The sequence below is a fragment of the Pelodiscus sinensis genome, chromosome 12, assembly GCF_052426305.1.
Source record: "Pelodiscus sinensis isolate ZL-2025 chromosome 12, ASM5242630v1, whole genome shotgun sequence".
Taxonomy (NCBI): domain Eukaryota; kingdom Metazoa; phylum Chordata; order Testudines; family Trionychidae; genus Pelodiscus; species Pelodiscus sinensis.
The window spans coordinates 31,159,552-31,185,318 of record NC_143063.1 but is presented as its reverse complement, the minus strand read 5'-3'; the positions used below and the strand labels follow the sequence as shown (position 1 = coordinate 31,185,318).

Genomic DNA, 25,767 nt, shown 5'->3' with positions numbered 1-25,767 from the left:
CCAAATCTACTGGCACTAGAGTCCCCAGGCTCCTGTATTTTCCACTCATCCTACTCTGGAGTTTGTCACTAGACAGTGACTAGCTAACACTGCTGGTCTTGTGGACTGCATCACTCTTCAGGGGAAAGACCTCAAGGCCATTACCTCTCAGACTGGACTTTGGACTGTAGTCCCCTCTGTGTACTAGACACAATTACTCCAGCAGATCTGATTTATGTCCACCACTTGCAAGTCTATTACTTTCAGTTTGTTGGAGACTGGACTGTAGGTCCTCAAATCCAATAGGTAGGTCTTTCAAACGTGCACAGGAGTTCCTTATCTGGGACCAATGTAATTTCCACAAACCTTATTTAGCTAGATCAACGTGTTCAGTACGAAAGTCTAATCGTTCATATAATGCTCTCACTGATCAAGTCACATATGGAGATGTTATCTGATGAATGCTTTGACTGACAGCCAGCACAACAGGCTAAGACTGCTGGCCAAGTCTTTCCTGAGACTTCTGTTTCCTCAAAACAAGCTAACCAAGAATTTAACAATCTTTTCCAAGTGTTTGTGGTACAAGGATCTGGACAATTCAACCCACACCCATCATGAGTGGTACTAAAAGCAGGTACTAAACCTCTGGAAAGAACAGATCCACTACAATAGTGGGAGATACCAATAATCTACTAGATCAAAGCACATTTCTGCCAAATGATCCCTGATTATTGAATGCCTTGGTAAATCCACAGCAACTTTTATAAAGCCGTAAAGAAGAAATTGGGGTTGTAAGAAAGCCACCCGCAGAGTCTGATGTGTAGTGTTTAGGATTAATATGGTATACAGTGACTATGGGTATTTTAGTTTCCATCACAGACCTTCCAGGCTTGTTTATCAAGACTGCTTCCCATTCAATAGGAAACATACAATTACATTATGTTTGTTTGGAGGATCCTAAAAAAGATACTAAGTGAAAATCCTTCAGTTTTCCTGTGATGCTAAGCTCTAGCAGCTTGACAAGAAATAGATGTTTGAATGAGAATATGCCAGAGTATTTCCGAAGTCTGAAAATGGTGTCACATCAGGAATGGTAGGTCCTCCCCTTTGGAATAGCAGTTTGTCTGGGATAGCCATAACTCACTGAAAATGTAAACACTGAAGAGCCACCAGTGCCTTCCCTGTCTGTTTAGCATGGTAGCAGCAACAATGAATCCTTGTGGGTTATAGTGGCTATTATGACCAGGTCTTATTTGCAGAATGCATCATACCATGCAATCTGAGCAACACTGAAATGCTGGGTTGTTGGATTTCTGCAGAAAGTTTTCCCCTAATACTAAATCCCTAAGGTCACAGCAAGACCAATCTCAAAAGAGAACACAAATTGAAGTTCGTTCACTCAGTTTCAGATTATTTGACTGGTAAAGCTAGGGTCATCAGGTTTGCACTTTACAAACACAGGGTGAGGAGATTTCACTGTCTTTTATTTTCTGCTTTTAGTATGTGATCAATTTGAGGGAAGAAGTAGTGAGGGGACATATCAGCTGCACTTTACAGTTTGACAACCAACCACAAAATAGAAAGCAACTATACAATCTCTGGGTGTCACAAAACTAGCTCTCATTCTTAACACTTGACAGAACAGGATTTAGCTGCAACAAGTTAAGGGTCTCCAAGTGTAAAGTGCTATTTTGGTTAAAGTTAGCTAAAAAGCAGTTACTACAACATTGATCTGGGTGCTTGGCAGTTAAACTGGTGACGTCTGATTCTTTCTGGTCAAGCTTTGTGTGTCTTGATGAAGTTAATGAGCCCATTGGTTGAGCCATCATGAGAGGTCACTGGAGCATCAGAATCCAGTTCTGGTTCAATTTTCTTAGCCAATTGCTTTCCAAGTTCAACTCTGAAGGTTACGGTGGGGGAGGAAAAAAAATAAAAAATAAAATAAGTTAGTACTAAACCAGACACAAACAGATTTAGGTACAAACCCCAGATTAGATACTGTCATCCATCCATCCTTGCTTGGCTAGTGCCTAAACTTACTCAGGACCCAAGCTTCAGGGTAAATATGCTTAGGTGACAGTTTTGGTTTATAGGCATATACACTGCAACTTCATTATAGGTGCCCGGAGGCTACCTCATACCTAAGCCCTAGCACTATCCATAAAGCAAGAGAAGATGCAGTGGGATGCCTCTTCCACACCAGATCCACGGCTATTGGCTAGAGCCTCATTCTGAGACAGTGATGCCATCTCCTGTAACTTTTAGCCCTATGGAGATCAGAGACCTGGGCTCAGTTTCCCCCTCTGCCTGATGGGAGAACGGATTTAAACAGGGGCTTCAGGATATTTTGAATGGGGCTCCCTCAGTCTCTTACTGAATCACTTCTACTTTGAATAAAAGTATGCATGCATCTGACGAAGTGGGTCTTTGCCCACGAAAGCTTATGCTCCTACACTTCAGTTAGTCTATAAGGTGCCACAGGACTCCTTGTCACTTTGAATAAACAGAGACACAAGAGTAGGACAAGACAGAAACCTGTTCTCACATCCCAAATGGGTGCCCTAACTATTAGACTATATAGTCATGCCTCTCTGGCAGCATCAGCTCCTTTCCAGGCCTCATGGGTTACCCTCACAGAATTGCACCCTGCAGAGACCCCTGTTCAGCTTCTACTTCAATGTTTTGAAAGAATGTAATGGTAGCACAGCTCTGTAGGAGGAATGCAGAAAGTAGAATCTTTAGAGCAGAGCACAGGAACAAGGTTTTTGATCCAGAGCTGTGAGTAGAGTCCCTTGTGGAGTCCTGGGCTTTACAGGGCCTCATCCACTTCCACTGCCCTTTCAAAAGGAAGTTAAGATTCAGATGAAACTGGTTATACCCATCCCAGCCCCTCTACTTCCTCCTGAGAGTTTCTTCACAGGAGTGTAAGTTTCCATACATGTGGAAGTAATCCATGGTTGCCCTTTACTCAAAGGGATTGCTTTTTGTTAAACTTTCTTGGTCAGCTTTGATCTAGCATCTCTCCACCTCTAATATTTCCACAGGAATTACTGAGAATGCCTATTCCTCTTCCATCTATACAGTTTGGCTACGTCTACACTGGCCCCTTTTCCGGAAGGGGCATGTAAATTTCAGCAGTCGTCGTAGGGAAATCCGCGGGGGATTTAAATATCCCCCGCGGCATTTAAATAAAAATGTCCGCCGCTTTTTTCCGGCTTTTAAAAAAGCCGGAAAAGAGCGTCTAGACTGGCCCCGATCCTCCGGAAAAAGTGCCCTTTTCCGGAGGATCGGGGCCAGTCTAGACGCTCTTTTCCGGCTTTTTTAAAAGCCGGAAAAAAGCGGCGGACGTTTTTATTTAAATGCCGCGGGGGATATTTAAATCCCCCGCGGATTTCCCTACGACGACTGCTGAAATTTACATGCCCCTTCCGGAAAAGGGGCCAGTGTAGACGTAGCCTTTCTTAAAAGCTAATAAAAGTAGATTCCCTTAATATTTCCTCAAGATTATATCTTTGCAGTGATGCCATGCATGAGTTTAACAGGGGATAAGATGTTCTATCCCATAAATAGACTTGTTTTTCCTCTGTATGCAAGAGCCACTGTAGAAACTTGTCTAGTTGGACAGCTAGCCCAAGTAATACACAATTACCTTGCTTCATTAAAAAGAAATCTTAAAGAAAAAATGAGAAGTTGAGAGCCGTAATTCATAAGGACAGGAGATTCAACAGGTTAGTAATACTTACCCCCACTGATCATAGCTATTAATATCCCACACCACTCCTTGAACAAAGATCTTGTGTTCATACATAGCTATAAAAACAGAACCAGAATTAACTGCAAGCCTCATCCGAAAGCATCACTTAATGTTACTAGTAATGAGAGACATTTACCAATTAAGGCTCCCAGAATGAACGGGGTAAGTTTAGTGAACACAATGGAATTGGTTGGGCGATTTCCTTCAAAGACCTTTCAAAACAAAACACAAAATAGCATTACATCCTAAATGTAGTTGCTCATCAGAATCACATCTATTTCTCCCAAGTACCAGTGAGTCACGCACCAAGTCACATTTCATTTTAATTAATGATTGTACAAGCCAAGCAACATGAAGCCTATTAGAAAATAGCAATTTCAGTTGGTTGATCATCCCCTTAGGCCATATTGTAATAAATTTGTCAGCATAATGATGGTAAAATGTCATCTCCAAATGCAAAGAGCCCTGCAACCCAATGCAACTCAACCCAAATGGGCTGGGTCCTAGTTCAATTGGGATGTTGCCACCCAGCTGCACTCTGTGCTGCTCAAAGTGTGCCAAGGAGTGGCAGTGCCTCATTCTGCAGTAGGCAGAGCAGGAGGCTGCAGGGCACATGCACATGTCCCTGCATTGACCCCATGGGCAAAAGGCAGCAATGGTGCGGACTATGGGGGGTATGGTATAAAAGTCAGGTTGAAAATAATTTTGCCCTCTTGCACTTGGGTCCTGTTTGGGCCTAGATTTTAGACTCAACATTCAAGGCTATTGGGATAGACAGCAAGTGCAGGCTTTTCCAGGTAAAACTCCAGAAACCTGTACTTTCTGGGAAATGCTGCAAGGTAGCAGTGTTCTAGCATAACAAAGACAGAGTTGGATTTTTTTTAAAGAAATTTGTCCCATAAAAGTACCTCCCAAGTCAGTCACTGAATCTCTAAAGATTCAACATTTGCAACTCACTGCTGCTCATGTCCAGCCATCTGCCAGCAGAGGGCACCCAATCTACGCCGTGTAACCATTTTAGTAATATTCACCGCATTCACTGTGGTACACACTGACCAAAACAGTGACAGCTATGGATACCTTATGTGGAAGAAGTTTCTCCAGAGCATCTCCACTAAGCCCAGTAGCCTTCAATTCTTTCCGAGCCTCATCAGCAGTCTTTCCTTTCATCAAGGCCTCAGTCTGAGCAAGAAAGTTGGCCAGAAGGATCTAAAGGGAAGAGGTTAAATATTAATAAGCCAGTCAAATGACAGCTTTTCTAGTTAATGCAGAGGGAGTACTATTTGGTGCTTAGCACCCAAGATTGCATCAGGATGCCTAGATTCTCTTCCAGGTTGCACAACCTCAGACAAGTCACTTAGAATGAAAAATGGGGAACACGGTTCAATACTGTTCTTCCACCAAGTGTATCTGAAGGCTTTAGTATCATGGATCTCAGCAAAGGCACATTTAAAGATTTGGGGTGAAATCTAACTTCAGTGAGGCCAGGATTTTGCCCTCAAATCACCACAACCACAGCAGAGGATCCTACCTCAGTAGCGATACTTGTAAAAAGTGGATGAAAGTGGTGAAATACAAGAGTGTCTGCATTTTCTTCCATGCAACGGGCACATTCTTAATCTGATTACCCATCTAGTCACCAGCCTTTCCCAAAGACTGATAGTTAGCCAGCTGAGAAATCCATGAACTAAGACAAACTTTAATGTCATGCCACATACCAGTCCCTATCTTAACACACATTCTTATTGCAGTTACTGTTCATCCTCTCCTTTCTTTAGGGTCACACTACCTCCTCTTTGCATCATATTGATGAGTTTGCAAGCTCTTCAGGGCAGAGATCATGTCCTGCTTTGGCCAGTACCTATCAATCACCCTAGCATATAAATTCTTTAATGTGCCTAGGAATTGCTGAGTGAAACTTTCCCCTTTACATTTTTTTTTAAATATGTGCCTGAAGTCAATGTTCTAACATCTTGTCAGAAAAATCTAGAGAACTTGAGAGGAATACTGGCAACTTTTATTTGAAATAGGCATTGGAAGGAATTTGAGTTGGACACTCCTCAACATTGAAAGCGTGAAATAAAAACATTGTACTGCTGGACAGAAGTTATATATTGCAGTGGAGTTTTAGTTTTAGGGTGCTAGGATGTCTAGTTAATAGAAAATCATTCACTTTGTAGTTATGTTAAAGTGGGACAATAAGCCTTTATTTAAAAAAAAAATCAATCCAGGTTTATAGGAGACAGTGCTCAGAAGATAATAGCTTTTTATTATCTTTGAATTATTCAAAGAACTGGACACCTTTTCCAGACTGCCAAGATTTGCATTTCCTTTGAGAATCTGACTCCTCACAATATGCAAGTTTAGCCTGCAGTTCTCTTGAACAGCTACTCACCCACCCCTTTTCCCCCCCCTCTGGACTCTAAGCACCAACAGGCCACATTTTATCTGCCTCTAAAAATGGAGAGCTACAAGCTCTGAAGGAACAAAACTACTGTATACTCAAGTCAGATTCTTCTGCCATACCCTATATATGGGGGCAGTCTCAGACATTAAAAGTGTGGTCTAGTGTCTAAAACAGATGACTTCTGACATGCTGTAGTGTTGAATGAACTCTAGTCTCTTCAACAGGAGTGACTCAGAACATGGTGCCAATGATTATAAGCACAAGTAGTTTTACCTTATGATGTAAACCATTTCTGATTGGATTTTGAGTCTGGACGGGGATTAGAAAGTCACAGGGGATTATACGAGTTCCTACAGGGAAGACAGTATTAGAAACACTTTAATACAAAATATTCATATCAAACAGGAAATGTTTTACACCCAAAACTTGGCACGTTTCAGCCACTCTAAGTTGGTCTAAAAGCAGTGAAAAGTTTTTCAAAAAATTGCTAATGTTTTATAAAATCTCAAGCCACTCTAATTAGAGTATTAATTTTTTGAAATCCAAATTGTGTTGCTGCAACACTAGAGCAGGTTGCCTTCTAAGGGCACTAATTAACAATTTAACACATTGATGGTAAGTAAGAGGCCTACACCAAGTCACTAATAACCTGCCCCCAAGACTATCAATTCTGCAATATCTGCAGCATCTAGTGTTCAGAATTTCCTCCAAAACCCAGATGTTCTGCACAGTGATCACCAGTGTTAAGGGCTGTACCTTGATGAATGAGCTGATAAAAGGCATGCTGGCCATTAGTTCCAGGTTCACCCCACACAACAGGGCCAGTATTGTAGTCCACACGAGTGCCTTTCTTGGTGATGTATTTCCCATTAGATTCCATGTCACCCTACAAGCAATGAAGTTGGAAGTTTACAATCAATATACCAGTGATTTTCCTCCCTTGAAGAGTCAACAATTAAGTCTGTAACAACGGTCTTCATTTACTTTAAGGCTACGTCTAGACTGGCATGATTTTCCGGAAGTGCTTTTAACAGAAAAGTTTTCCCGTAAAAGCATTTTCAGAACAGAGCGTCCATGCCACTCTAGACATGCTTTTCCGCAAAAAAGCCCCAAACGCCATTTTCGCGATCGGGGCTTTTTTGCGGAAAAAACAAATCTGGGCTGTCTACCCTTCCCTTTTGCACAAAAGGACTTTTGCCCGAATGGGAGCAGCATAATATTTCTGCAAAAACACTGACAATTTTACATGAGATCAGTGGTTTTGCGGAAATTCAAGCGGCCAGTGTAGACAGCTGGCAAATTTTTCCGGAAAAGCATCTGATTTTCAAGGAAAAACTGGCCAGTCTAGACACAGCCTAACTTTTTCTTCATTTATCGGTTTTTAAAGTTAGTTTGGTTTGCTGACATCAGGAACTTTATGAGCCTTTATATTGATGGATGTGGATACAGCCTGTTACCACGATAATACTCTAAGAACCCTCCAAAATGCCATTATATTCTGTATGCAGTATTTTTAGCAGAGTAAATCCCAGGATATACAAGACACAAGATGACTGAGGCAGTCTTACTGAATCAACTTCGTCTGGCTAAAGACAAGCTTTCAAGCCACAGAGCTCTTCAGGTTGGAAAAAAGGTACTTGACAGTTAAATACTACATTGAACAGATAGCATTTCCAGGTGAAGTGGCCCATTATATTACGCGCCAGTGGTCACCATCAAAAGAGCTTCTTTACTGTAACAACCAAAGTGCACCCTGACCTCAAACTAAGGCAGTGATCTATCGACAGACTATTACATACACAGATGTACAAAAACAATGAGGGGTCCTGTGGCACCTTAAAGAGGGACAGATTTATTTGTGTATAAGCTTCTATGATTAAAAACCACTTCATCAGATGCATTGGAGGCACAGACTTAGTCTTCTGTGCAAGACGAGCCTTACCTGCTGGAAGTAAGCAGCGAAACGGTGCATATATTGGTCATATGGCAGGAGTGCATGGGTTTCACAGCCATAAATGTTTATATACCAGACACCCAGCATGGCTAGCAAAACTGGCACATTCTTTTCCAGTGGAGCAGTGCGGAAGTGCTTATCCTTTTAGTTAGCAAAGAGATGAGAGAGAAAGAAAACTAGTGTGACCAAAAAAATTTACTTCCTTGAATAAGAGATCAGATTCTGAGTTTGGGGGTACAACTGTCTCCCCACATTGATTTTTATGGTAACTTTTCAATCTGAGATTGGGAATAAGAGGTGAGCGCCAACAGAAAATATTTTCAAAGCAGTGGAAACAGTAAGGCGGCAGTTCCCATCCACCAGCCCACAGGCTGCTGCGGCTTCCAGAGCTCAAGCCGGCTGTTCATGGTGGCTCAGCTCTGGCAGCTGTGGTGGCAGAGACCTGGCAGGAGGTGGCAGAACAGGAGGCACCTCCCTCTCTCCTCAGTAATAGCGGCCCAGACAAGGCTCCATCAACCAAAGCACTTTGGGAGGGAGGGAGCACAAGAGAAGGGAGCTCATGCGCCACCAACTGCCGCGCAGACAGGGGACCTGCCATAACAGTCATGATCCCTAGTGGAGCAGCCTCATTCTTGAGAGGGTGGGGGCAAAGGGACGTTGGATGAGGGCATGGTGGGGTCACAAAACAAGAGGGTGTTGGCATGGCCTGTAGGGATTAGAGATTAAAGGGTCAAAGGGTATGGGGCATACGAGTGTGGGGGGTGATCAAAGGGTGTTACACACTAGGGAGCAAGGGGCTGGGTTGGGGCTTTTGCATATCTATATATTTTTATTTACATAATGAATATGCAAATGTTACCAGTCTTAAAAAAAAAAAATTTGTGAATGGGTTTGCCAGTCTCCCCAGCATAAAAAAGGTTGGGAACCACTGCAGTAAGGGACTTAGGGAAGACAAGTAGTTTTCTCCAGCTGAGCTTTAAAAGTTTATCTTTACCAGTAGTCTTAATAGCAACACTGTACCACATTAAATAGATACACTATATTTAACAAGAGCTAGCATATTTACCATCCAATGGGCTCCTTCAAGAAGTTTCTCAAAGTTGTCAAAACCTAACCAAAAAAAAAAGTTAACTGTCATAGGTTACAAGTTTCCTTAGCTTAAAGTCTCAACTCAACCTAGAGATTCGTGTACAAAAAAGTTTCCTGTTAGTGAAATTGAATTGGAAAACTGCATTTCTCCTACATTTTGTAACTTCTGCTCTGTGCCCCACAGGTGGGGATGTACCTAATTTTAAATAAGTCTGGGCTTTAAAATTTCAGAACTCAATTTAGTAAGTTTTTTATACTTCAAAACCTTAGCCTGAAAGTCATACGTTACTTATTCTGTCAAAGGAAAGCATACAAAGATAGCATCTGAATGACTAAGGAATAGCTTTCTGATCAGTCTGAGTTACTGAGACCATTCACCACAGGTGTGAAAAAAAAAAGGAACTTTATATAAACTAGAGAAATCACCACAGTCCTATCATTATGGCTAACCAACATCACTCATCAGTACCCACTGAAACTGGCATCCTAATCACCCCCAGATACACTATAGAATTGATAAATCTGTCCCTCTTCAGTTTAAAACTCTGAAGGGGGAGCAATTTGAGCAGGCAATGAAAGCAGTAACTTGGTTCAGTAATCTGCAAAAGCAGTTCTATGCAAAGAGCTAATAATGCAGCTGAATCAGTATTCTAGCAACATTTATCTGAAAGCAGATTTAGGAAGTACTGTACCCTTTTGCTTGCCTGAGTGGTCCATCAACCGCTTATTTAAAAATAGAAGAAATCCATTTATTTATTTTTTTACACAGCAACAGAGTATTTCACATACTGCAACACCCAGTACTCAATAGTCTCCATGTCCAGGACATTTTAGTTTTTAGAAAATAAATTGAAGATGACTGATTTTGTACAAAAGAAAAATATTTGACCATGCAAATGGCCAAAGTATATGGCTGGCCATTTTAATCCATGGCAAATTTGTGGGTGCAGTTTCAGAAGTTTGGATTTCAGTAGACTATTTAAAGAAACAGTATCTATTTCGCTGTGGATCATTTTAGCAGGAACAGCTATCTAGTGTGATTAGAATTTAGATAGAACACCACCATTGGTGTCTCCTCCCCCGGCAAATATCTGATCTGCAAATATCCATAATTTTACACACATGGAATGTACTAAATCCCACCACTGATCATGCAAGCTATGTCGACTATTTTATAGAACATGGATACATACCAACATGCAGAGCAATGGAGAGACCAATGGCTGACCACAATGAGTAGCGGCCACCAACCCACTGTAAATAAGAGATTGTTTTAGATTGCAGTATCTTTACATGTGGAATTCTATGTTTTAACAATTGCAAAAAGTTTTAGTAACTCCTCTCATACTGCACTCTTTAGAGCTAACACTCTTTTTTCACTTCAGAACACAAGCATTTTACTACAGGATGGAGATCATGTACTTCCTAGTTCTGCACACCCAACTACACAAGCCAGACCATCTCTGGGAATGGGTTTAGTGTAACAGAGCCATAAGGCAGCTATACTTTAGGGCTGCGTCTACACTGGCCCCTTTTCCAAAAGGGGCATGCTAATTTTAAACTTCGTAATATGGGAAATCCGCAGGGGATTTAAATAAAGTTGTCTGCCGCTTTTTTCCGGCTTGTAGAAAAGCTGGAAAAGAGCGTCTAGACTGGCCCGATCCTCCGGAATAAAGCCCTATTCCGGAGGATCTCTTATTCCTACTTCAAAGTATTTAAATCCCGCGGGGGATATTTAAATCCCCCGCGGATTTCCCTATTACGAAGTTTAAAATTAGCATGCCCCTTTCGGTAAAGGGGCCAGTGTAGACGCAGCCTAGGAGTTCCAGAATAAGCTCCTTTGTGTTAAAACCAAAATATAGTTCCATGTCATTTTTACAGAATCGCATTTTGGAAATGTGGGGCTCTGTCCATGGCCTATTTATGGGCATCAGTGCTGTTGTATCTGTAGGGGGGAAGAAAGGCACTTCTTTAATAAAATCTTAATATATCTAAAGTGAAAGAAGGCCATTCCTTAAAAATCTTTCTAGAGAGTCTCAGCAAACCATACTTTGAATGTTGTATGTGCATCCATTTGGAGGCAACAGCATGTGTTTGGAGACTGTCAGTCAATGACATCAAAGCTTGTGGCAGATCACAGGATTAGCTTCCACCTCACTCCCAACTCTGAACCTGTATTAAAGGCAGCTAAATATGCCTATCTGCAGTCTTGTGTCAAATATTATTTGTGCTTGTAAGAAAATTGCTTGTGTCAACTATGGCAATGCAAAGGCACTGCAACTAGGAGAGGCAGTAGGTCACAAAACACTAAAAGGCTAGCTAGGATAGAAAGTTTAAGATTCCTTGTTAAAGGACTTAAACCCACCTGAAAGTTAACAGCTGTCATAGGTTCAACAGCATATTTAAAGTTTGATTTTAAGTTCTGTCAGGCATGTAATAAACAAATGTCTGTTTTCCAGCATAGTTCAGAAATTAATTTCCCACAAGGTCTGAGATTAAGGTTCACTGTACTTATAAAAGTTTGGGTCTTTACTATATCAGATTCTGGTTTTTGATATTTGACCTTTACTGATCTAAATTATATACAGTACAGTGCAACAGTCAAATGTCATGGCTTATAATAACTACTTGTAAGACCTACACTGGGAGCCATGAGCTATCTCCTGTTACTCAACAGCTGTCTAGACAGCACTGTATACAGAAAGCTCCTCTTCTGACCTTTGATAGGCATTAAACTAAATTTATTTTACTAGTTTGACATGTTCCTTCAATTTGATGTTACATTAGAAGAATCCTAACTTTATTGCCTTAAAGCAGTAGTGGTTTATTTTAGTACCTCCACTTTTTGACAGGATATTGACCTTTTAATTTGGCTTTTCTGAAGCAGAAAAACTAGCACTTGGGTGCTAAGGATTAAACATTTACTTACATCCCAAAATTCAAACATATTCTCAGTGTCAATTCCAAAGTCTTTAACTTTAGGCTAGAATAAAAAAATAAAATGGATGAGTACATTCACGTTAGAGAACACAGATGACAAACAGCAACTTGAGGATGCTTATATAGCTAAAGTTAGTGTGCTTAAAGATAGTATTCCCAATATAACTGAAGTACACCCTCCTCCATGCACATCTTCCTAACTTCATCTTCCTAACTCTGGATTGAAATTTAAAGCCTCCACTGGAAAATAAGCCATGATTGATCTTGCATTCCTCCTGGTCAATATACCATCTGTCAGTGGTCCCAAGACAAGTAGTTTAAATTTAGTGGAGTAAATTGATCAGAAAATTTATAACTATAAGTAGTGTAATGAATGCAAGTGGCAGTATTGTGCAAAATGAATAGCTTACACACAGCAGGAACAAAATGGAGGAATGGGATGAGAGAAAGGAAGTTTAAACCAACTTGCAGAAGGGCTTTGTGGTAAATGCAGACCTCATCTTATTATAGGTCTTACTAATTCCTGCATTACAACCCCTTTAAGAATGCAAATTTTCACTGCACACACACTGGCATTTGGGGCATGTGAGACACTACTTACATGTAATGACTTACTTTCATCATTGCAGAACTTAACCAAACGGTGCTTAAAATCCCCTTAGGCCCAAGACTTTTCCACCCAAGAGTACCTGACTATTTAAGCTAGAAGATGTACTCTTTGTTAAGAATGTGGCCGTCATTTGATCTGCAAATCAGATTTTTTACAAGTCTGATCTAAAATAAAAAAACCCACAAACATATAAAAGATCTCTGGGCAATACTTTCTATGCTAGATAATTATCTGATAGTCCTTTGGGAACTGGATTTTCCCCATAATCAACTACCGGGATATTATTCTCTTAGTCCATGTCTACATAGCAGGCAGTTATTTTGAAATAATGCTGAAATACTGTCAAGCTGGATGACTTCTTACTCCAACTCCTGTAACACTCATTGTACAAGGAGTAAGGGAAGTCGGAGGAAGAGTGCTCTACTTTGAAGTAAGTGCTGTGTAGAGGCTCACAATTTCAGAATGAGCTCTGCAATGGACGTAACTCAATTTACATAGCTTATTTTGAGTTGAGCCCTGCTGTGTAGACGTACCCTTACATAAGAAACAGAGAGAAGGATCTCTTTTCATCAGCAAGATGATCTTGAAAGCATGGGGGATTGTTTTATACCACCACCACCACATTTCCATACATTACTAGATTTTAACTAAGTCCTTTTTTAGAACCTATAGCATGTTATATAGTGTTATACTTACACCATTGGTAGACAATGCAACAAAATGCTTGGCCACAGCAGAAGGCTTTAATACAAAAATAAAATATAAAATTTGTTAAACAGAATTCTGCTAAGATTTTCATTGCTGATCAGCCACAAAGCTCATTTATACATGCTACAATCATGACTCTTGATATTTGCTACAGATGGCATTAAGATAACATTGACTGTTGCTATTCAGATGCATTTGCATTGTCTTTGACTTGGACATTATCATGAATACAGATATAGTAAAATTCAGCAGCATGTCTGTTGACCCAACTGAAGGCAAAATATCAAAGATAGTTTAGGTCTGTCTATAGCAAATATGCTGGAGCAGCCCACTCAGCCTTCAGGACAAAATGCTGACCAGGTCTGTCTGTATCAAACCTTGCTGAACCAAGTTTTGGCACAGCCTCAGTCTGTTTGATATTATGTTAGAGATACTCCTGGCTATCCTCAAGTTCACTGGAGAACAGAGCTTTGCCTTGGTTCTCTGATGGCTCACCACCACGTGACAGATATGAAATTCAGCCCCTCACTCAGAGATTCAGGTTAAGTATTTGATATAGGAAGATGCAGCTATAAAAATATTTTACATGATAAATATTCTAAAACCCAGATATTGATAACATGAATAGTCAACCTAGTGGGGTGAATCCGAGATAGTTTTAACTAAAGCAGCAAGGACTTGCATTTAAAAGTGAGAGTGGTAGAATGGCAAGGGAAAGAGTGAGATGCCAGAGTACAAACTGAAGACCTCTATTTACAGTGCTGCAGCAAATATCTGAAATTTCAAAACTACAGTTATAGTTGAAGGTGTAGATGGAATGCCTTGGCAAGTACTTGCAGGCTATTCTATATAGCAGGCTGCACAACTCAGAAAGTGATGAGGGCCATATTACTCCAAAGAATACAGCTGCAGGCCACAAGTACCAAACACACAGGTAAAAATTTTTTGTTGAGCCACTTAGCCCCTTGGCATTTGTTTCTCTTTCACCCTGCCCCTTGGTGTCTTCCTCTTTCTCCTGACCTGCCCCCCGCCTCCCTCAGCACAAGCCACTTCCACTCCCCTACCTGGCTTCTATCTTTTTTAATCTGGCGGTCACTGGCCAGGACATCATGATGTCACGCCAGCATCCTGGCGTCTGCCAGTGGCCCACCCTCTGGCTCGGGCCCTGCCTCCTTGCGCCGGGGCTGCACGCAGGCAGCCCAGCAGCGAGAATCACCACACTTCCCCCTCCCCGGCGGCGCGCCGCTCTTCTGCCCAGCCGGCAGATCGGATGGGGCTGTGCCACCAGTAGTTGTCACAGGCCATGCAGTGAGCCCCTGCGGGCCACATGCAGCCCTCGGGCCATATGTTGTGCAGGCCTGCTATGTAGACTAGCACCTTAAGTGTTCTCCACCTCACAAGTCTGGTAGACTTAAATGTGGTTGTGATACACAGGCTACAATCTATTAAAATACTTTTATACAAAGGATTTTAGGTGCAACTGAAACAACTGTCTGTGGCATCATCACTAATTAAGATCAGATATGCAATCAGTGGTAATGGATTTTAGTTTAATGTGGCAGATCCAACATTTGCTAACTTGTACAGTAGGTGTTTGAGCAGCTGCTGATTCTGCACCAAAGCTCTTAGAACTTTTAACTTAAGCATATTGCACTTACTTCATTAGCAGAAAGAAGCAGCCACTCTCGGGCAGTTTCTGCATTGGTAATAGTTTCTTGGGTGGTGAAAGTCTGCCCGGTGGAAAAAAAAAATAACTTAAGTCAGCATTATGTTTAAGGAATGCAAAACAAGTTTAGGCTACCAAATCACCACGTTATTCCAGATAGACACAGCAGAGTAATCCTAAATTTATACACTGGACAGCAGCAATATAATTTCAAGAAGAGTACACCCACTGTGCCTACAGAGAGACATTCAAGTTAGTATTTCTAGGTGCATATTTATCACCTAATTTCACATTAACATTGGTCTGAAGATTCAAGGAGTATTCAGATTTGAGGGGAGGGAAGAGGGGACAGGAAAATCAGTTTTAGCTCATAATTGATATCTGAAGGGAGGTATAGGCAGTTTGGACTAGAATTTCCACTCTCAGACTAGTGGTGACTTTTCAAAAGAAACGGGAACAACCACAGATTGTTAACGCTATTTGTTTTCATTCCCATTTGGAACACTCTATTCTACTTCATTTCTGGCAAGACTTTTGCCATAACTTCTTTTGCTGATAAAGTAGGGAAAATGTTTTCTTTAATGAAGTGTGCAAATAAGGTCAGCTGTGCAATTCTTCTAGGATCATCTTCAGCCATTCAGATTTACTCAACCATCACAATTTCAGCTTTAAGGATGAATATTACATTCATTCTACTCCCATCTAGCACCAAAATTATTTCGCTATAGAACACACATTTGTTCAGGGGGAGAAAAGATACCATTCATCCCCTTCCAAATATATCCAATTATCTAACTACAGTCTGGTAAATAAAATGAACTGTTACTCTTTCAATCTAGCAATATTTTGAGTCTTTGAACCATAAAAGACTGAACTCAATTACTCATAAAACAATGCCAGTGGTCATTTTTAAGTTTCCCTCTCACTTCATATATTAGTTGCTAGTTTATGTTACTGCCAAGATGAGATAACGAACACTACAAGCAAAGCACAGTCAGTATTACACACATGGTAACTTTAGGGACTGCTCCTTCAAAACTAAATAGGTTCTGCAGTGCTGTAGAAAATGAAGACTTCAATCATATAACTATGAAGTTTGTTTCCATCAAATTCCTTGGGCAAGACAGAAGCTGCATGTTTCAGTTTGTATTTCTCTTTAGGAAATACTAAGTAAAGACCAGACCCTTCCATTCATTGAATTTGTGAATTAAGGCAAGCCAACCTCAAAGAGTATTACAAGTTTACTATAATAGCTGTTCTAGACAGAATAAAACTGAAATTGTACGATATGCCAGCATAATACTTTATCAATTTGTAAGTAAAGAGACTTTGCTTCTACAGTACCTACTGTAGGGGAAAGGAGATATTTAACAGTTCTTTAGGGCACAAACTTGTCAATTTTATGTTGGTACAGACCTTAAAACAATGGTGGTGTGGCTCTTTGGGGCTATATAGAATAGCTACAGAATAGTTAACTAAGATCTTACTGATGTACTGTACTTTGTGTTAAGATATCTGATGCACTTTCCTATTTGAAAGGAAAGTGCATCAGATATGGGGAAAAACACACTCATCCGGATATTGAATTTTAAAGAAATGACTACATAGCATCACAAATTCCATCTATGGGATATAAACACAAGGAGACAAGACTCTGTGGGTCTGACTCAGTATTGTTTCTGGTCACAAACTACATTGAACATCTAGAGAAATTAATCATTTCACAGAATGATAGGACTGAAAGAGACCTCAAGAGGTCGTCTAATCTAATACTTTACACTCAAGGCAGGACTAAATATTATTTGCCTTGACTAACCTGCTCTTAACCATTAATCAGGTTCCACAACCTACCTAGGCAATGTATTCTAGTGATGGGGGGAAGAGGGGGGGAAGAAGAGAAGAAAAACAAAAAAAAGACACCCTAGCTGTCATGTTAGTCAATATCCAAACTATACCTCCCCGGCAGCAATGCGTATACATTGTCACATACATACACACACCTGCTAGTGTTAATATGTGCTATACCTTAGATGCAATGATGAAGAGTGTTGTCTCAGGGTTAAGCTCAGCTAGGGTTTTGGCTATGTGAGTACCATCAATGTTGGATACAAACCAGACACGAGGGCCTCCCTTGGAATATGGTTTCAGGGCTTCAGTCACCATAACGGGGCCCTGGAAAGCATCAATATAGTTAAGTCATAACCCCTATGCAGCACAAAAATAGTCACAAATGTTATTCAGAAGTCAGTACCAGAGAGCTTACCAAATCTGAGCCACCAATCCCAATATTGACCACATCAGTAATTGCCTTTCCCGTGTAGCCCTTCCATTCTCCACTACGAACTTTCTGCAGTTAAAATACACCAATGAATACACACAAACTAAGTTATAATGATCAAATTACAACATCAAGTACAGAGTAGAGTAATTTCACAAATGCTTCTATGAGATTCTCCTTTAAATATTTAAGAACCTAACAATGCACTTCTAAAAAGTTAAGTCAATAAGCTAAAACTAATTTCTTTGGTGTTATTAAAAGACTTGATCATTGTGGATACAAATATACTGACATAAAAGGCAAAGGTAAGTGTTTAAATATGCACCTATTCCCCTTACTCAAATCCAACTGGAGCTGCACATATTTTTCACAAGATCAAATAGGGCCCTTGCTGTAGAGACGTGACCGATGTTAAACTTCATATAGGCTAGTGATCACCTCATACCACAGCCAAAATACTTCATATGCATACAGGTGCCTACATTTACAAGAACAGAATACAAGATCCAGGTAACCCTTCCTCTGTTCTATCATGGCAATTACAATTACAATGCTATATAGAATATTTGAATACTGGAGAAGGAACAAGCGTGAAACAAATTCAAAATCTATGCGATACCAAGAGATGGTCTGACCCATTAAATTCTGGTCTGCATTTAAACTTAAGATTCAGATGTATTTGGCTCTGAAGTTCTGCACTGGGCCTCTAATTAAAATAAGTAGGTTTTCCATTGTACATTGGTCTAAATAAATTCTGTGCTTCAGCTCTATTGTTGTTGGCCTGCCAGCTACTGAAAATTTAAAAAAATAAAAGCTGTACACAGTTATGTAACAATTTTTAGCAATCTTAGCTACAGAGTACTTAAAAATAAAATCACTCTTCCTGGCCTCTTAAAATCATGTTACAAAACCACATTTTTAGCCTTCAAGGATGCTTGATTTAGCCTATATCTAATTATTATTTTCTACCAACACAGGGAAGATTAGAATGTTTAAACATTTTGGTCACTCAGACAAGGGCCCTGGTCCATATGCAAAAAGCCCAAATGCTAGCACTGAAGATTGAAGTCTTGACTTGCCAAATAAAGGTATAGAACAGATAGCAGTAGAAGCTTCCCCATGCTATAGCACCAGTACATTCGAATCCTGATCAAGAGAGAACTTCTAAGGGATAAAAGACTGTATAGAGCTTCAAGAGTCCATTTAGTTCTTAACTGTAGGCTGAGGCTGCCAACAAAAGGTGCCAATTAGTGTCAGTTATTTTGGTTTGGGCACTTCTCCATTAGGAACTGGATTTACTCCAAACTCTTAATATAGGCCACCCTGTAGTCATCAAGCAATAGCTACTTTAGATCACTACCATCTATACAGGATTTACACTGAGCCTCAGGAGTAAAGTTGTACCTCATTACCATTTCTGTACCTCACTGGCATGTTCCTTATATATTGGCAGGTTTAAGATATACAGTATAGTGTATCTGATCAGCCCTCAGACATCCAATTTTGGCATTCAGGCAAATGAAATTCAACCATATCTTAAGCCAATGCCGACTTAGTTCTCCATATTTATTCCTAGCCAACTGTCCTTGTTCACTACAAAAGTGAATTGACAGATGCCTACATTTTAAAGGTTGTGTTGTACTAACCCAGAAACAATAGTCATTTATGATTTGAGAGCAGAAGGTGAAGTATTTAGACTAGCTGAGAGCAGACCAAAGAATTCCCACACTGCTAAGCTGCAAACAGAGTTGACTCTTACATATACCTTATTCAAGACTCAAAGATTTCAAGATAATGACTACATGATTACAGAGTAGATCATGGAAACAATCCAACACCCCTCTTCTACAATACTCTGTAGAACTGTCAGAGCCTGTCAAGTGACAAGTAACCTAGGAGCCTCCTGACTGCACTGATGTTCGGAAATAACCAAGAGGGAAGTTCCTTTAGACAAACATTTCTACAGGAAATGAGATATTACCAAGTGATTATGAAATTAGTAAGGAGAGGGGAAGTCATTAGGTGCTTGGTGCCTAACTGTCATTAGTGCCCATATGTTCTAAACTCAAGTTATGTTATTCCCTCCTGTTCATTATTGTAAACCAAAAAAAGCATGCATTTCAATTCAGAAGGTTTTTTCCATTAAAAAAAATTTCATTCAGAAAAATTAACCATTCCTGACAGGCAGGTACAGATATGGATCAGTTTTGTTTATGCAAGCTACTACAGTTCTTCATTCAGACTAGTTTTGTGCTAGAGGTCCATCTTAGAGGCAACAGTGTTATGTAACTTACACAGGTTTAACAGCAATTAACTATGGACTTACCTGACAGAAGTGCTTCATCTTGTCTAACACTTTGTTAACTTCTGGGACTACATCTTTGCCATCCACTAATATAGGAACATTGGAGCAATTCCTCAGTGCAATATGAAGCACGGCCCGATTCTGAAACAAGACAAAGACATGGGAGAAACACCATAAAATGTTAACTGAGACAGTTTGGCAGTGTAGATACACAACTACTGCAGGAGGCAGCAGTATACTTTATTATTTTGAAAGGCTGTGATACTTGCCATCTAAGGATCTAGGAGATTATTAACTTGAAAGTCTTCCAAGACCAGTAGCCTGCATCTCTCTCAATCTAACATGCTCACTGTGTTATACAAGCACCTAAACAAATTTGACACACTTGGTGGAAACTGTCTAAAGACATTTTAGAATAGTATGAACATTAGGCAAACATTAGATTGTAGTGAGGTGATGAATTTGAAAGTGTAGTTTAAACTTATCTTTTGATAAACAATTCTAATATTTTGGCAATTCATACTTATGCAGTAAGATTAACTTCTGCTGAACTAATTTCAATCCTGAAGTCTGTAGATAGTTTTATGATCAACTCCTATCTGTATGAACTTTAGCAGTTTTGCAATGACTGCAGCAGTTTTGCAATGACTGCAGCAGTAACAGACCCTCCAATGAACAGGAAAAGATAAATAAACATAGGTAGTAAGTATCAATCATGTAATAAGCATGTTTTCTATTCCATTGCTATGAGCAAAGGGCCCCAAATATTCGTGTGCTATATTAGAATTCTAGGTTAGTGCCCTGAACTCAGAGGCCCTGCACCACCAGCTCACATTAGAAGCAAGAATTTGAATCTTCATCTAGACTAGTTTCTCAAAGTGGTCCCATGAAACCACTTTGAGAAAGCTGCTAACTGGCCACACTGGTGTATTTACCAGCACCCCAGCCACAGAGTTCTGCAGCTCCCATTGGCTCTGGTGTACAGTTTGCAGCCAAGGGGAGCCATGGAAAGCCCACTGTGGCCACAGCACCAGTAAATAAATACACTAGCACGGCAATTAGCTCTCTCAAAATGGCAGCAATGGGAGGGGGAAAATACAAGTAGTCAATGCACTTCAAGTCCTAGGCTTATCGGATAGTCAACTATTTAACTACCCTTTTACATCCCTAGTTCAAACAGACTTCAGCTTTCTGAAGATTTAGGTTTTAAAATGGTCTGTAGATATTCTAGCCAAGGAAGTTTTAAGCACTTGTATTAAAATTGTTTATTTTTTTTGGTCTCCAGATAAGACATCTTACTTGTGTCCTTTTATATGCAAATGATTAACACAAAAAGGGAGAGGTACTGCCTTTCTAATGCTACTTTTTATCAGGACATGAAAACCTGCACAAATGCTCAATACTCTCAAGCAAAACATAATGCAACTGATGATCTCTTCAAAGCAAAGGATTTAAGTAGCAACTCTACAAGTTCACATAGCCTAAGTCTACACTGCAGTGCTACTCTGCATCTTTTGAGCATGCCTGTTATTTCAAAATATAACAGGTTTGCTATTCCAACATCCCTGTAAACCTCATTTCACAAGGAGTAAAGGACATTTCGGAGTAGCAATTTGTTTCAAAATAAGTGCTGTGTAGACTGTGCCAACTTTCAAAATAAACTACTTTGAAGTATCAAAATAAGATCCACATAGCTCATACTGAGTATCTTATTTTGACCTACAATGCTGTGTAGATGCATCCATAGTGAATAAAAACTAAGCAAATAATAAAGTTCCATCAGAAAACCTCTACAACACGAAAAGACCTTTAATATTTCAGGTAGCCCTCTTGGTTGAGCTACACTGTAGAAAAAAAAGTCTGGATTGTCTTTTAAAATGGAGATGGAATAGCTATTTAATTTGTTTTATCTAATGCCACTGAAGCCCTATACAGCACACATCACCAACTGAGCAATAATGTGCTCTAAGGGCACATCTGGATACGAGACTCTTTTCTAGATGTGAAAGTAATCAAGATATGCTAGTGGTGGCTAGTTTCCAAAAAACTGGGTTTATAACTGCCACTGATAAGTATCCCCAATAGCACAGGGCAGAAGTACCAACAAAGTTTTTAGTAGACCTTCTTGTAAGCCATTTGGTAAGCTTCACCAGAATTCATCTTAAGCAGAGGCAAAAGAAGTTCCACCTTGCATGTCATACTCTGCCCCATGTTGGATATGAGCTCTGTAACTCATCAGTTGGTCCATCTCCCTCTCTAGTAGAATACCTTCACAACTGAGCTAGAGTAGGAATCAACTCTTGGCCCATTTTCCTCCACTTCCAACAGCTTTGGGCTCAGTAAGTAAATAAGGTGGGCCTCCAGTTCTCCACCAAACCTCATTTGCCACTGATATAACTTGCTTGTTTTGTCTTCCCCATAGAGCCTGTGCGCATATGGTGTGATGTACATGAGCAAGGAAATAAATCACTATCACCACATTTAATATTTCAATGCCCTGTAGTAATCATATAGTAGTAATTTCTAGCCCCACATCCCTTCTGCATAAATATGCAGAACCTAGGTCAGTAGTTCTCAGAGGGGTGTGTATCATGAGGGTAAGCAGAGGTCTTGGGGGGGGGGGGGGGTACATCAACTCATCTAGACTGATCTAGTTTTTACAACAGGCAACATAAAAAGCACTAGCAAAGTCAGTACCAACTAAAATGTCATACCATCAATGACTAGTTTATACTGTTCCATATACCACACACTAAAATGCAAATAAATATTGATATTCCAACTCATTTAGTTCACAATTGTATAGGAAAAGTGGGAAAGCAAACAATTTTTCAGCAATAGTGTTCTGTGACTCTTCTGTATTAGGTCTCAATTTGTTAAGCCTGTAGTTTCTAAGTGAGGTATAATTTGGGGATATGTATGACAAATCAGACTCCTGAAAGGGTATAGCAGTATGGAAAGGTTGAGAGCCACTGACCTAGAAGACAGAGCCACACAAAGAAATAACCTTACCTCAGTGAAGTTGATCTTCTCTCCAGTGAACATTTGCTCCCTAGCATTTTCAACACCTCTTGACTTCGCCTGAGAAGGGTAAAAAAAAACAGATAATTCACTTAAAGGCAGAAAATGCTAGCGCCTCCCACAGAGCCAGTTTGTCTTATGGAAAAAAATCATTGCCTTTCCAATGCAGGCCTATCACAACAAAAGTTCTATCAGCTGCTATGACTCAGTAGTTTACAACTGTAAGAGTTGGTTTTCCTATTTTAAATGAGACCAGTTAAAGGATGTTCACATATGGGGGCAGCGGAGAGGGTGGTATAGGCAAAGTGACAAAATCTCCACTTTCTAAAGTTACTCAGTTTCATCTTTCAACATCAATCAATAGCCTATTTATTTTAGTCAACAGAAAAAACTGAGTGAAAGTAATTTTTTACTGCTCACCCAAATTTCTACTAGTACTCAGTTTAATGATGTCCAGATTTATCATCCCTGTCTACTCAGTTGTGTCTGATGCATCATGCTTAGAAGTACTAGCAGCCAACCAGCAGCTGTCAGAGGCAGGATCTCCTCCCAGCCGCAGAAGTGCCATTTGCTGCATGGAGGGAGGGCAATGCAGAGTCCAGCATGGCATGGCATGGAAGCCTTGAGCAGCTGTGACCTGGGGAACAGTGCTCAGCTGGTGGCTGGAGGCAGTTAAGACAGATGAAGGAGGCACTGGAGGCTCCGGAGACAAGGGGCTGACACTGGGAGGGCAGTGGGAGCTCTAGGGATTACGGCTGGCACTGGGTGGTTCTGGGGGTGAGGGTTTTTTATACCATGAACTGGCAAACCCATTCACAAACTTTATTTGCATAAAGATTATGAAAATAAAATGATACCAGTTCACCACAAGTTTGTGAATGGGTTTGCTGGTCCACAGTATAAAAAAAGGTTGGGAACTGCTGTTAAGAGACATGTATTTATCTTTAAAAACATGCGATTGACAAGAGAAACATTTTTGGTTCGATAAACCCTAGATGAGAATGGCCCAGTGTTATATAGTGAATGTTAGCATTGTAGACACAGATTGGGGCTGTGATGGTGGTTTGAGCCAGCTAGCATAGAGGAGCCCTCTGCCATTGCGCCACAGACAGGGACATGTTTTGTGACATAACCTTCCCTTTATCAACTTTATGAGGAGTCCTATCTTATGTTAATGCAGACCTCACTGGTATTATCTTAGACCGGTGGCTCAGCTGCACAGCTAAAAGGTTCCTGAGGTGGGTAGGGAGGTGGAGCTCATGGCCAAATGAAAAGGCTTTGTTAGAAAAGCTCTTGACAGGGTCACTCTGCCTTGAACAGAAGACACAGCAGTGAAAAACAGCCCTATCATTGTCTGCAAGATTCATGGGCTCAGTGCTTACCAACTCCTTGTTAAGATGGAAGAGAACTTCAGCCAATCTCTCAAAAGTATTTAGGTTTTCAGTAGGCACTCAAATTGCCTTGATGAACTGGACGTTAATGTCCAGTGTTAGAACCATCTGAGTTGGCGCTACATTTTTCTACAACTTTTCATTTTTATTAGATCGAGGTGAATGTAAAGAATTACCAGTCCTATCAGCATCTTCATGACTTCTTCTGTAACAAGGTTCTTCGAATAATCCACCAAGATATCCCCATGATCGGTATTCAGTGTCACACTGCCAACAGAAATGGTTTGTTAACTGCATATTCCTAAAGAGCTACTGTTTAAGCATCTAAGTCCATGGTCACCAACCGGTTGATCGCAATCGACTGGTCGATCAGAGAGGTCTGACCAGTCTGTTGAGGCATTCGCCCCCCCATTTCTTCCCACCCCCAAGAAGCCCCATTGCCTACCTCCAGTGACAATGGAGGTAGCACTGGCTTCTTGAAGGGTGGACGGAAGTCCCGCAGCTGCACGCCACTTCCAGGGTTTCAGGAAGTGTGCTGGCTGCTCCCCCTCCCCCAAACAGTCGGCAAGGTACCAGACCCAGGACTGTGGCATGACAGGGACTGGGGGGAAGGGGGGGAGAGGGGGAGCCATAGGAGTCCCTGGAGGCAGCGCATGCTGGGACGAGCTTCCCCTGCAGGGGAGGGAGGAGTTGCCCCCAGAGCAGGCATGCGCTAGGCTGTGCTTCCCCAGTAGGGAGGATGGAGAGGGGTAGGTGAAGAGGAGTCCTCAGAGGCAGCAAGTGCCAGGGATTCCCTGTTCCCTGACCCCACCAACACTCCGTTCCTTGCTGCAGCATCCACTAGCACCCTGTCCCCTGCCTCCACTGGCACCCCATCCCGGTCCCAAGCACCCTTCCCCAGTACCATGTCCCCTGTTCCCACCAGCACAGTTGAGGCCACATTAGTGAGGCTTGGGTGGCTTTTGGAGGAGTTTTTTTGCATCTCACTTGTGTGGCCCCAACTGACTTTTTTGTAAGTCTGACTAACTCAAAACAGGGTCCTTGCCCTTCTCATAAATAAAGACAACGCTGAAACTTTGTGCTTGACATAATATTTTATTTAAAAACGAAGCCTGGCCAACAAACCCCTAATTGGGACCAAGCTCCTATCTGGCCACAGAACCATAAGACTCCTGTACCACTCTCCAAATCAGAACCTATCATACACTGGAACCCCCTGTCCTGAGCCTCTCATCCCCAAACTCGTGCACCCCTACATCCCCAGTCTTCTGCCACAACACTTCTGCACCATCCACACACCACAAATCTGTGTCCTGAGCCCTTCCTATTCCCAGCCCTGAGCCCCTCACATACCCCAACCCAAAGTCATGCACCATCACATTCACAAGCCTGTGGCTTGCTCAGTACCCCAACCCTACAACTGAGCCCAATACTCTTCAGCCTGGAGCCTCCTCTCCGAGCCAGCATCCCCTTCATCTCCTCCTGCATCCAAATTCCCTCCCAGAGCTTGCACTTCCCAACTTTTTCCTACACCCAAATCCCTCATTCCCACTCCCAAGCCCACACCTCCTGTCAACCTAGTGAGGTTACAGCTAGACTGCAGGGCTTTTTCCCCAGGATACCAGAGATCCCAGGAAAACTCTTCTGCATCCAGGGACGTGTTTG

General features: G+C 41.1%; 1 protein-coding gene across 1 annotated transcript in view; it reads right to left on the bottom strand.

Moving 5' to 3' along the window:
* Window positions 1–1,445: 1,445 nt before the first annotated feature.
* GPI (glucose-6-phosphate isomerase) overlaps window positions 1,446–25,767 on the bottom strand; it is a 28,395-nt gene continuing 4,073 nt past the window's right edge. Inside the window, exons 2-18 of the mRNA XM_075940083.2 lie at window positions 24,279–24,369; window positions 22,703–22,771; window positions 19,712–19,831; window positions 17,371–17,454; window positions 17,133–17,279; window positions 15,100–15,171; window positions 13,430–13,474; window positions 12,113–12,166; window positions 10,377–10,437; window positions 9,161–9,204; window positions 8,083–8,235; window positions 6,897–7,026; window positions 6,414–6,490; window positions 4,814–4,942; window positions 3,870–3,945; window positions 3,723–3,789; window positions 1,446–1,879 (exon numbers count right to left, since the gene is read on the bottom strand). Of these exons, the coding sequence (XP_075796198.1) occupies window positions 1,756–1,879; window positions 3,723–3,789; window positions 3,870–3,945; window positions 4,814–4,942; window positions 6,414–6,490; window positions 6,897–7,026; window positions 8,083–8,235; window positions 9,161–9,204; window positions 10,377–10,437; window positions 12,113–12,166; window positions 13,430–13,474; window positions 15,100–15,171; window positions 17,133–17,279; window positions 17,371–17,454; window positions 19,712–19,831; window positions 22,703–22,771; window positions 24,279–24,369 (1,543 nt within the window). The 3' untranslated portion in view covers window positions 1,446–1,755. The remainder of the gene's footprint in view (window positions 1,880–3,722; window positions 3,790–3,869; window positions 3,946–4,813; window positions 4,943–6,413; window positions 6,491–6,896; window positions 7,027–8,082; window positions 8,236–9,160; window positions 9,205–10,376; window positions 10,438–12,112; window positions 12,167–13,429; window positions 13,475–15,099; window positions 15,172–17,132; window positions 17,280–17,370; window positions 17,455–19,711; window positions 19,832–22,702; window positions 22,772–24,278; window positions 24,370–25,767) is intronic.